The 12,587-nt window shown below is 39.3% G+C and overlaps 1 protein-coding gene across 2 annotated transcripts in view; it reads left to right on the top strand.

Annotated features, from left to right (window-relative positions):
- Positions 1-12,587, top strand: part of LOC143027180 (uncharacterized) — a 99,726-nt gene that overhangs the window by 25,014 nt on the left and 62,125 nt on the right. For both annotated transcript variants that reach the window (XM_076188328.1, XM_076188329.1), the window contains exons 5-6: positions 3,955-4,083; positions 6,186-6,428. In XM_076188328.1, the coding sequence (XP_076044443.1) occupies positions 3,955-4,083; positions 6,186-6,428 (372 nt within the window). The remainder of the gene's footprint in view (positions 1-3,954; positions 4,084-6,185; positions 6,429-12,587) is intronic.

Here is a 12,587-nt window from a genome sequence, read left to right as displayed (position 1 = left end):
TGTAAATAAATAATATCTCATCAGCAACCTAGCCACGAGCCATGTATATAAACACCTCCTGTCACAAAATAAAGAAGAAGACCACAGAGAGAGAGCTATGCTGCTCCACCGTGTTTATCTTAAGCCTCCAAAAACGCTGCTCAAACTACCAAAACCACGTTACCAACTCTCATCTGAAACTTAACGATATGTTGGACAAGACACAACAACAAGAAATAATGGTCTCAATCTGTCAGGGAATAGATTTAATTTGAAAGTGGGTAGAAACAACTTTGACAGCCGTGTAGTTAATGAATTGAATAAACTTCCTGTAGAGGCAGTGCAATGTAGTTCAGTTCGAAGCTTTAAGATTCATTTAGATAAACATCTAAGCAAGATGCTGTAATGACTGTCATTTATTTTGTTATTTGTTATTTGTCTGTTTATTATTTGCTTGATTTTCATTTATTATTATTTATGTCAATTCATTATTATCTACTATTTACCTGTTTATTATTTAACTCTACTTATTTATTTATTTTGTTTATTATTATTATATTATAATTTTTATTTTTGTTCTTTTATCTATTTTTTATTATTATATATATTTTTCTCATCCAACCTAGTTAAGGACCAAAAGATCTCTTGTCGGCATGCTCCGCATTTGTAAAGGGAGGAGTGGAGGTGGAGGTAGAATGTAGATTGAGAGAAGCAAGTAGATGCCTTGGTGGATAAAATAGTGGAATGAGAAAAAGACATTTGGGAATGAATGCTAAGAGGAGATTGTATGAAGGAGTGATTGTGCCAACAGCACTGTATGGAGCAGAAACATCGAACGTAAGAGAAGAGTTTGAATGTGTTTGAGATGAGGTGTCTGAGAAGTAAGATAGGGGCTACTAGGTTGGATAGAGTGAGAAATTGGGTGAGGAGGAGAGTGGGGCTGGAAAGGGAGTTGGGAGATAGGGTGGATGAAAGAGTATTGGGATGGTTTGGACACATGGAAAGAATGAGTGAAGAAAGATTGGTGAACGAGGTGTGGAAGGCAGAGGTAGGAGTGAACATGAAGAGGTGACCAAGGATGAGATGGATGGATGGGGTAAAAGGGGGATTGGGAAAGTGGGGAATGTCTGTTGAGAAGGACAGGAGAAGACAGAAGATAGGGGTGAGTGGAGAGTGGTTGCGTATGGATAATGCTGTAATGCATGAAAGGGAGTTGGGGGGATGGGGTGAGGGAGTATGTATTTTCCTAGTTGTATTATACAGGAAGGGGAGCTATGCTCATGGTGACCCATTTTTGTATCTCACAAGATCAAGTTTGTTCTTAAATTGTTGTATTGTGTTTGCACACACTATTTCTTCATCCAATTTGTTCCATACATTTATCACATTATGTGGGAAGCTGTTCTTTTTCAGGTCTCTTCTGTAGTTATCCTTTTTGAGTTTCATTGCATGTCCTCTTGTTTTTCCTCTGTCCCATTTTAATAGGTCCTCTCTATCAAGGCATTCTTATCTCCTTCATACAATTTTACCATATCATGCTTAACCTTTAGTTTGTCGTTTACATATCTGTAAAAGAGTTTTGGTTGATCCTTACATTTGTCTATGATATCCCTTTCATATTCTCTTTTTTCTTTCTTGTGTATGTTTACATATTCCTTTCTAAGTTTTTTATATGATTCCCATTTATATGTTTTCCTGTCTTTTTTCCATTTTTTCCATGCTTTATCTCTCCTGGCTTTAGCCTCACTACATCTTTTGTTGAACCAACATTTTATATAAATTTCTTTTTGTTTCATTTTTGGTACATATTTGTTAACTCCCTCTTTATAATTTTCTTTAAATATGTTCCATTTGTCATCCATATTTGTTTCCTTTTTAGAGAACCTATCCCAATTTGTGTTTTGGAAAAATTTCCTTAGTTCTACAAAGTTTGTTTTGTTGTACATAAATCTTCCTTCTCTATGTTTGTCATTTCTGTCTATGTTGTTCTGTTCTTTTAGTTCAAACTCTATTAGTATATGTATGTTTTCCAATTGGTGTTTTATACTCCATTCTGTTCACAATATCTTGTTCAGAGGTTAATACTAGGTCTAGTTTCGATGGTTCCTCATTGTTTCTATATCTAGTATTCTCCTTCACCCATTGTGTATTTGATGGTCATATCTAGTAGCATGTTGCTCCAGAGTTCATCTCCCCCTTGACTGTCATTTCTTCCCAAATTATGTCTGCATTAAAATTGCCCATGATTACTATGTTTCCACACACTTTCAGTAATACGTTTAGCACCTTTATTGTTTATTCCAATAATTTGGAATGTTCACTATCTGGCCACACATGGGTTTTTGGTGGTACATACACTACTACAAATTATCCGCTTTTCATCTTTTTGTTGTCAATTTTAATCATAATTACTTCTGTATTTCCCTGACCTTCGATTATCTTTGTCACATTTAAACCTTTTTTGGTCAATATCATGACACCTCCTCCTTGCTTGTCAGTTCTGTTTTTAGCCCAGTGGTTATATAAGCCATGTCCCACTATGCTTGTTAATAGTGGTCCTTTCAGTTTTGTCTCTACTATGCCCATGATGTCAGGTTTTTCTGTTTCTAGATAGTCATTTAGTTCGGTGATTCCAGAGATCATACCATTGATGTTTGTGTATGCCACTTTTATTTTCATTTTTTTTGTTTTTTTCTTCCTTTTTTGGTTTAGGTTTCCGTTTTTTTGATGTACCATTTTTCAGTCTCAAATCCAGCTCTCTAAAAAAAAAACTTGTTTTTTTCCATCTGTTCTCTTTTCTATCACTTCAATTCTGAGCGATTTGTCTTTCTCTTTTTCCTCATCATTCATTTCCTTTTGTATTCTTGTATTTTTTTTTATTTTTTGCTATTTGCCAGTTTGACCACTTTTGATAATACTTCCTCTGCCATCATTTGTGTTCTTAGTTTTATTTTTAGAGGTCTGTGATGTTTTTTGTTTTGAGTATTTACCTATCCTGTGAATCTCGTCCATTTCTTTAACAAGATTTTGATCTTCATCCTGTATTTCTTTCAGAATTTCTTTGACTTCTCCTTTTCTTTTTGGTATCTATACATATCATGCTTTTCCTGTATACCATGGACCACAATGCACTTGCCTTTGTCAACTGTGTCTCTCACCAAATTTTCCTTCTCTTTAATTACTTTTATAACTGTTTCTTTTGTATTTTCTTCCATCTGCTCTTTTAATATTTTTCTAAATGATATTTCTTGATTTTCCTGTTCTTTCTTCCATTGATTCTTTATTTCAATGAGGTCTGTTTCTTTAATTGATTCTGCTACTTTACCGGTCACTACTTGCAACTGTTCATTTACCTCCTTTTTTAGTTCGTAATTTTTATTTTCATCCTCATTCTTCAGTCTTTTGTTTTCTCTCTTAAGACTTTCTATTTCACTCTTTAGGTCACTCAATTCTTTGATAGTTTGCTCATTGTTTTTTTATAGTGTAATCAGTTCTTTCTGAACAGCTCGGTAGTTGAATTTCAAGTCTATGATTTCTTCCATTAGTTTGCTTAATTCGTGATTTCTTAGTGCATTGCTATACCTACTTTCTCTATCTATTTCAAAACTTCTTCCTATTTCACTTGCATTTCTTTGAAAGCCTGAAAATACATTGTTTTCCCACCTTGTGTTTTTTCCTTGGAGTATCCAATATGCATTGTGAGGTGTGAGTGAGTATACGAGGACACTGATGTCAACATCCTGATTAAGTTTAATTTGTAGTTGTATTGGAGTAACCCCTGTATTTTGCAAACAGGCTTAATCGCATTTTCTGTGGTTATAAATATTCTGGGCGAAAGAGAACGAGTATAACAGCTGGAAGGTTGTATCAAAATAAAAATGAAGGAGCTTAACTCATTTATCAGTCACATGATAGGACATAAATGAAGTAAAAACAAAATGGTTTCACTAAATACTAATTTGTTTATATTGACAGGTTTTGCTTGGTGGTCTGGACACTCTGGAGACAATTGGCCGGAAAACTATGGATGTGATTCAGCATGGAGACCCAGGTCTCCATAAAAAGAGAGCTTTCTTTGTAAACAAGAAACCAAATTTATCTTTGGTAAGACAGATTCATTGTTTTATTATATTGATATATATGTATATTGTGTATGTCTGTGGCAGGTATGTGTATTTACCTAGTTGTATTGTACAGGAAGGGGAGCCATGCTCGTGGTGTCCTGTCTTTGTATCTCACAACATCTAGTTTGTTCTTAACCCCTTCCATATGGTGCCGCACACGTAGGCGTCATGAGGAGCAAGTGGATTCGCGACGCTGCCATATCGGCGTCTTGATTATATTTATTGTAGTCGCCCCTGTGTTTTTACATTCTCCCAAATGTGCCCTGAATCCCATTCTCTGTGGTTTTCAAAATTCGCGGGTGAAAGAGAGAACGATCGATATAAGCGGTGACTATATTTTATGATGCGAGTATTATTACGACACGTCGTACGGCTGGCATTGGCTGCTGCCCGCGAGATTTAAGTCCCGTAGTGAAGTGGTTAATTTCTTCCGTGGTACCTTATCAAATACGTTTTGTAGGTCTAGATAGGCACAGTCAGCCCATCCATCCCTCTCTTGAATTATTTCTATTAGTCTCAAATAGAAGCAGATCAGGTTTGTTGTACATGATCTTCCTTGTCTAAATCCAAATTGATTTGGATTCAGTATTGTTTTTTTTCCAGATGTTTAACCCATCTACTTTTGATAACTTCATATATTTTTGCTTCTGTGCTTGTTAGGGGCAGGGGGATGCTGTGGGAGGTTTTGCAGATGTATGGGATGGGAGGAAAGCTCTTGGGAGCTCGATGTTAGCACCTCCTTCCTCTGTGACGGTGTATATTTGTTTGGTCTTCCTGTCTTAACCACTTCCATACGGTGACGCCTACGTAGGCGGCATGAGGAGCAAGTGGGTACTCGATGATGCCGACGTCAGCATCTTGATTATATTTATTGTAGTCGTACCTATGTAACCTTCATTCTCTCTAAACTGGCTTCATCATATTTTCTATGGTTATCAAAATACACGGGTGAAAGAGAACGAACGATTGAGCACTGACTTTATTTTTTATAATGCAATTATTATGACGCAACATCTCACGTTGGGCAGCTAATGCTGCCAGACGTGCGATGTGCCCCGGAGTGAAGAGGTTAAATGGTTTTTGGGGGCTCCAGATGTGAGATGGTAAGTTATGTGTCTGCTTAGCTTAGTTGTAGTCATGGCAATATAGGTAGAAGGTAGGGCTTCACAGTTCCTTAGTGTGCAGATAAATCTACCCAGGGAGTGAACATGAGGGGATGTCCTAGGATGAGGTGGATGGATGGGGTGAAGGGGGCTTTGGGGAAGAGAGGAATGTCTGTTGAGGAAGGAAGGCAGAGGACGTAATACAGAGGTGAGTGGAGAATCTTTGTATATTGATGATATTATGACTGCATGAGGAGGAAAGGGCTCGGGGTGAGGGCACGCGTAGAATGTGAGAGTAAATTTTGACGCAGCCCGAAGGGATTTCTCCCCGTCCTCTCCTTATATGCAAGGGGGGACGGAGAGGGGGAGTCGCCGATTAAATGAAGCGGCCTTGCTGTGGATGTGCTGTGTCTTGCGACACTGCTTCTGACCCAGGGCGGTGGGCAGGGTGCAGGGATGACCTGTCATCCAGGAGGTGCTCAGATGAGAGGGAGGGTGGGAGGGGTGTGGAGTGTATTTAGGGATGAAATGGGTGGGAGTGTTTTTATGCCTTTCCCTTTTTGGCTACCTCCCTTGGAAGGGGGAAAAAGCCTTGGTATATGTATGTATGTATGTATGACATGTGACTGTTGGATTGGTTCTTTCTTGACGTTAAGACTATTATGTAATAGTAAGTGGGTAGTTTTTGTTTTTGTAATAAATTAAACGTAATTTATTACAAAAGCAAAAAAAAAAAAAACTAGAGGCAATAAGAGTACCTTAAGACACAAAGAGAATATCTTAAAGAAAATATAAAAAGCGGAACTAGCAATCGCATTTAACTCTTGTTTATGAGAAAAATCTCCTGCCCATTTATACATATGAATATGTGTGTGTGTGTGTATTATTCAATTTTATTGATTCGTTAATCTTTTTTATGCTATTTGGATAAAAGGTTTTTGTTTGCTCATTCCTTGTATAACATTGTTTATCCTCTCAGGCTCTACAAGAAGCAAGACAGAGGGCAGAAGAACAAGAATATTTGGGTGCAAATAGAGAAGTTGATCCTAGAAGACCTCAGGAATTTTTTTTTGAAAATGTTTGGGATAGTACAGATGGTCCAGCCCATGCAGAGGCCTTGGCTCTTGTTGCAAAGCAAAGTAAGGCAAAAATTGGTCCCATGCTTCAGTCTCTGCCTCCTCACATCATAGACAAATTACAAGAAGATATGACATCAATCAAGGTTTGTAACTTTTACACACCCAGTCACCTATCCTTATCTCTGGCTCTTTGCTAGGGTACTGTTTCTATAGACAAATGTAACTAGTGTCCCCTAGCAAAGATGACAAATACATGAGCTTCCGAGCTGTCAACACCTATCAACTAGAGCTCCTAAGGCTACTGAATAAGACGAAAATTCTCAATAGTGCTAGGAAAACAAGAGGCCTGGTTTGTATTGAATGGGAGGGGGAGCACTTGTACCCAAAAAGATTTTTCTGCAGTGTAAAATTGATGATAGAAGAAAGCTAAAGATAAATGTGGGTAAAAGTAAGGTGATGAGATGTACAAGGGGTGAAAGTGGCAGTAGACTGGAAGTGAACATTAAAGGAGAGCGACTGGAGGAAGTGGATAGTTTTAGATACTTGGGCGCAAGTGTAGCAGGAAAAGGTGGAGTGAAGGTGGAGGTAGAATGTAGATTGAGAGAAGCGAGTAAATGCCTTGGTGGATTAAAGAGTGTAATGAGGAATAGACATTTAGGAATGGATGCGAAGAGGAGACTGTATGAAGGAGTGATTGTGCCAACAGCACTGTATGGGGTAGAAACGTGGAACATAAGAGAAGAAGAGAGAAGGAGTTTGAATGTGTTTGAGATGAGGTGTCTGAGAAGTATGGTGGGGGTTACTAGGCTAGACAGAGTGAGAAATGAGGAGGTGAGGAGGAGAACAGGGGTGAAAAAGGAGCTGGGAGATAGAGTTGATGAAAGAATATTAGGATGGTTTGGACACATGGAAAGAATGAGTGAAGAAAGACTAGTAAAAGAGGTATGGAAGGCAGATGTGGAGGGAGTGAACATGAGGGGCGTCCTAGGATGAGGTGGATGGATGGGGTGAAGGGGGCTTTGGGGAAGAGGGGAATGTCTATTGAGGAAGGAAAGGAGAGGACGGAAGACAGAGGTGAGTGGAGAATGGTTGTATATGGATGATGTTGTGATTGCATGAGGAGGAATGGGCGGGGGGGGTTGGGGGTGAGGTAGTATGTGTGAGCAAAATTTGACGCAGCCCGAAGGGATTTCTCCCCGTCCTCTCCTTATATGCAAGGGGGGACGGAGAGGGGGGGTCGCCGATTAAATGAAGCGGCCTTGCTGTGGATGTGCTGTGTCTTGCGACACTGCTTCTGACCCAGGGCGGTGGGCAAGGTGCAGGGATGACCCGTCATCCAGGAGGTGCTCAGATGAGAGGGAGGGTGTGAGTTGTGTGGAGTGTATTTAGGGATGAAATGGGTGGGAGTGTTTTTATGCCTTTCCCTTTTTGGCTACCTCCCTTGAAAGGGGGAAAAAGCCTTGGTATATGTATGTATGTAAAATTGATTTAATGAGAGAAAATGCAAGAAAATAAATATTATTTCGAGCTGAATGTCGACTCAAAAGCAGAGTCCTCTGGAGGCACTGTACCAAAATTAAATGTAAACAGATGCCACAAAATGCCAAGGTTGCTTCAACTGTATAACGAAGACACTTTTTCTGGTTTTGGTAAGTACAAAAGAAGAAATTTGAGTTGAATCTTAGACATGGAAAGGGAGATGAGTAATAATAGAAAATTGTGGGAGAATGAATTCATAGAACTAAGGAGGGAGATTGTAGAGTTAACAAAAGGCTTTTTCCAAGCTAACAATGAGATATCTGAACTGAAGAAAATTAATTCTGAACTAAATAATGAACTAAAGGGATTAAAAAAAATCTAATGGAGGTTAAATGTGAAAATGAAAAGATAAAAATAAATTATACTACTGTACCAATAGTGAGAACTTAAAAAAAAGAGAGGTAAATAACAAAATACAGGCAATGTCTGAAAGAATTGAAGAAAACTTAGGAAATTTTGCAGAAGATTAAGAAATGGAATGAAAACAGAGAAAATGAAGAAATTGCTTTTAAAGAAATAGTACAACAACAGATGCAGGAAAATGCAAAGGATACAATCATTCAAGTAATTAAAGAAAAAGCAAATTGGGTCAGAGACACAGTGGATAGGAAAAAATGTATTGTGGTATATGGACTAAAGGAAAAACATGGTCTGGTGAGGTGCATGAGAGAAAAACAAAAAAAAACAAAAAAAGAAACTGCAATATCAATTCTAAAAGAAATACAAGATGGTGACCAGGAAGTAGAGAAAGATATAGAAGAAGAGAAGTGAACCTTCACAGATTGGTTACAAAATAGGACGAGGGAATCATATGAGAGGTACAAAGAGATTAGAAATAAAGCATAAGATAAAGGAGGCAAAGAAGAGAGCAGATATGAAATGGGATAAGAGTATAATAGAAAACACATCCACAGCAAGGCCTTTTTCATTAAATCGGTGACCCCCCCTCTCTGTCCCCCCATGCAGAAAAAAGAGAAGACAGGGAGAAATCCCTTTGGGCTGCATCAAATTTTGCTCACACATATTAGCTCACCCCCCATCCCCCCCACCCATTCCACCTCATGCATCACAACATCATCCATATACAACCATTCTCTATTCACCCCTGTCTTCTGTCCTCTCCCGTCCTTCCTCAATAGACATAGACATTTCCCTCTTCCCCAAAGCCCCCTTCACCCCATCCATCCATCTCATCCTAGGATGTCCCCTCATGTTCACTCTCTCCACATCTGCCTTACATACCTCTTTTACTAGTCTTTCTTCACTCATTCTTTCCATGTGTCCAAACCATCCTAATACTCTTTCATCAACCCTATCTCCCAACTCCCTTTCCACCCCCATTCTCCTCCTCACCTCCTCATTTCTCACTCTATCCAGCCTAGTAACCCCCATCATACTTCTCAGACACCTAATCTCAAACACATTCAAACTCCTTCTCTCTTCCTCTCTTATGTTCCATGTTTCTGCCCCATACAGTGCTGTTGGCACAATCACTCCTTCATACGGTCTCCTATTAGCATCCATTCCCAAATGTCTATTCCTCATTACACTTTTTAATCCTCCGATCCTGCCACAAGCACAGTGTCATCCGCAAACAACAGCTGGCTCACCTCCCACTTTTCTCCACTTTCTTTAACCATCTCCAATCCCTGACCCACCACCCTTGCATTTACCTCTCGCACCACCCCATCCATGTATAAGTTGAACAGCCAGGGCAACATAACGCATCCTTGATGAAGACCCACCTTTACCTTGAACCACTCACTCTCTCCATTTCTAATCCTGAGACATGCTGTACTACTCTAATAAAAACTCTTGACAGCTCCTAGAAGCTTTCCTCCTATCCCATATATCCGCAAAACCTCCCACAGTGTCTTCCTGTCTACCCTGTCATAAGCCTTTTCCAGATCCATAAAAGCTCAAAAAACATCCTTCCCCTTTCCTATAACTTTCTCACATATCAGTCTTACCCCAAAAATCTGATCTACACCTCTGCCTGTCGTAAATCCACACTGTTCCTCACCAATTACTCCCTCTCTTCCTCTCCTAATCCTCTCTCTCTTCTTTGCTCCAAAGTTGGTACATACATACATATACCAAAGATTTTTCCCCCTTCCAAGGGAGGTAGCCAAAAAGGGAAAGGCATAGAAACACTCCCACCCATTTCATCCCTAAATACACTCCACACCCCTCCCACCCTTCCTCTCATCTGAGCACCTCCTGGATGACGGGTCATCCCTGCACCCTGCCCACCGCCCTGGGTCAGAAGCAGTGTCGCAAGACACAGCACATCCACAGCAAGGCCGCTTCATTTAATCGGCGACCCCCCCTCTCCGTCCCCCCTTGCATATAAGGCGAGGACGGGGAGAAATCCCTTCGGGCTGCGTCAAAATTTACTCACACATACTACCCCACCCCCAACCCCCCGCCCATTCCTCCTCATGCAGTCACAACATCATCCATATACAACCATTCTCCACTCACCTCTGTCTTCCGTCCTCTCCCTTCCTTCCTCAACAGACATTCCCCTCTTCCCCAAAGCCCCCTTCACCCCATCCATCCACCTCATCCTAGGACGTCCCCTCATGTTCACTCCCTCCACATCTGCCTTCCATACCTCTTTTACTAGTCTTTCTTCACTCATTCTTTCCATGTGTCCAAACCATCCAAAGTTGGTAACTAGAGTTTAGCCAATCTCTCCTCATATGACAAGTTTGCAAGTGCAGGTCCCATTTTTGTTGCTGCTCTCTGGACTCTTTCTGTGTGTGGTCATCCATGTTGATATAGGCACCTGGTCCCCTTTTGTCTTTTATATTACATAAATGAATGCAGATGTATTCTAAAAGACAAAATATCAATCCCTCAGAGGGGAGGGTATTATTGGGCACCACCCAACTCCTTGTTGCCAGGATAGGCCTAATGTCTATGCATCAAAAGACCCCAGGCTGATAATCTGCAGACTCAGTTTTTCTTGCACTTTTCTTCAGTTTGACTTGGCGTGGGAATATTCTGGCCTTGTCCATTATTTTCCTTGTCTTTCTTGCCTCAGATGTCAAAGAAAAGCCTACATAGTCAATGAATCTGCTCCACACATGAGATACTAGAAATGCTGGGTTGAGGTGCCAATTCATCACTTTGTTCCTTCTTTACTCTATCCCAACGTGCCTTCATTCATTTCTTGGCAGACTGACTCATGCCACAGTCTTATTCTAACATTTTCCCATTGTTTATGTAACAAGAAAAATGCACTAGATAACAACGGAGTGTGAAAAAACACAAAAACACTCGTGCAAAAATTAAGTGTGCGTGCACTCGTGCTGGGATTTTTTTTTTTTTTTTTGGTCTATACGTGTTTCTTTCTCTGAGTCTAAGTGGTATTGGTGGAAAACATATCGTACACTACCATATGTATATATATCTACAATAAAAAATTGAATAAAAGTTATGCAGGAGATAAAGAAAGATAAGTCACCAGTATAAATGTAAACGGAGTTAAATCCCCACCACATGGGGAAGTAGACATTTAAACTTTTACATGCTAAAACAAATTTCTAGCATCTGGCAGAGTGGTACATGATGTCCCTACATCCCTCATGATGTCACATGCTGATAAAAAAAAAAAAAATCCTGCTGAATTTTTTTTTTTCGTCGTTAATGTTGAAGTCCACCTCCCACTTCTGAGTCCATTTCCAAACCTTGTTTAGGTCTGTACTGATTCACAATCCTCTTCGGTTTTCACTTTCCTCAACAATTTAGCATTGTCTGCAAAGAAGCTCATGCAACATTCCACATCTTCATTCATGTCATTCACATAAATACCAAACCTTACTGGAGCTAATACTGATCCCTGTGGAACTCCACTAATCATCACCTCCCAACCTGAATACTTCTCTAAGCACTACTATCATTTTTCTACCATGCAGGAAATCCTCCATCTAGTTTAGTAGGTTACTTTGTATCACTCCCTGTGTTTTCCAATTTTCTAAATAATTCTTTGTATGGTACTTTGTCAAAGGCTTTTTGTAAGTCTAGGAAAGCACAATCAGCACATCCCTTTCTTGTATTATAGCTATTAGTCTTGAGTAAAAACAGATTAAATTTGTAGCACATGATCTTCCCTGTCTAAATCCAAATTGTCTCAAGTTTATTATATTGTTTTCTTCCAGGCATTTTACCAATCTTTTCTTGATCATTTTCTCATAAATTTTGGCTACAGTGCTTGTTAAGGAGACTGGTCTGTAATTAGTTGGTTCTTCCTTGTTTCCTCCTTTATATATTAATACAATGTAGATTTTGCAGTCTTTTGGTATTTTTCCTTCTCTGAGTGAACAACTTATTATGTTGTATATTTTGTCCATTAGTTCTTCTTTGCATTCTTTTAATATCCAATTTGCAATTCTGTCTGAGCTGTGCGATTTCCTAACATCAAGGTTTGTTAACTGATCCATTATTTCTTTTTGTGTTATTATTTCCCTCTTGGGGGGAAATTGCACTTCACTTCCTTCGTCCCAATGCTGTACTTCTTCTCTAGTGAAAACAGACTTAAAGTGATTGTTCATGACTTTGGCCATTTCTAATTCTTCCATGTATTCTGTATTTCTTTGGCATAGTTTCACCATTTCCTGTTTATTTTAAAGTTCACCACTCACATATCTATAGAATAGTTTGGGTTGATCTTTACATTTTTCTATGATGTCTTTTTTGTAGTTTATTTTTTCCTCTCTGCATACTCTTCCACATTCATTTCTATGGTTGATATATGT

Source organism: Oratosquilla oratoria, chromosome 7 (assembly GCF_046742065.1).
Source record: "Oratosquilla oratoria isolate Oo_2021 chromosome 7, ASM4674206v1, whole genome shotgun sequence".
Classification (NCBI taxonomy): domain Eukaryota; kingdom Metazoa; phylum Arthropoda; class Malacostraca; order Stomatopoda; family Squillidae; genus Oratosquilla; species Oratosquilla oratoria.
This window is presented reverse-complemented; position numbering and strand designations above follow the sequence as displayed.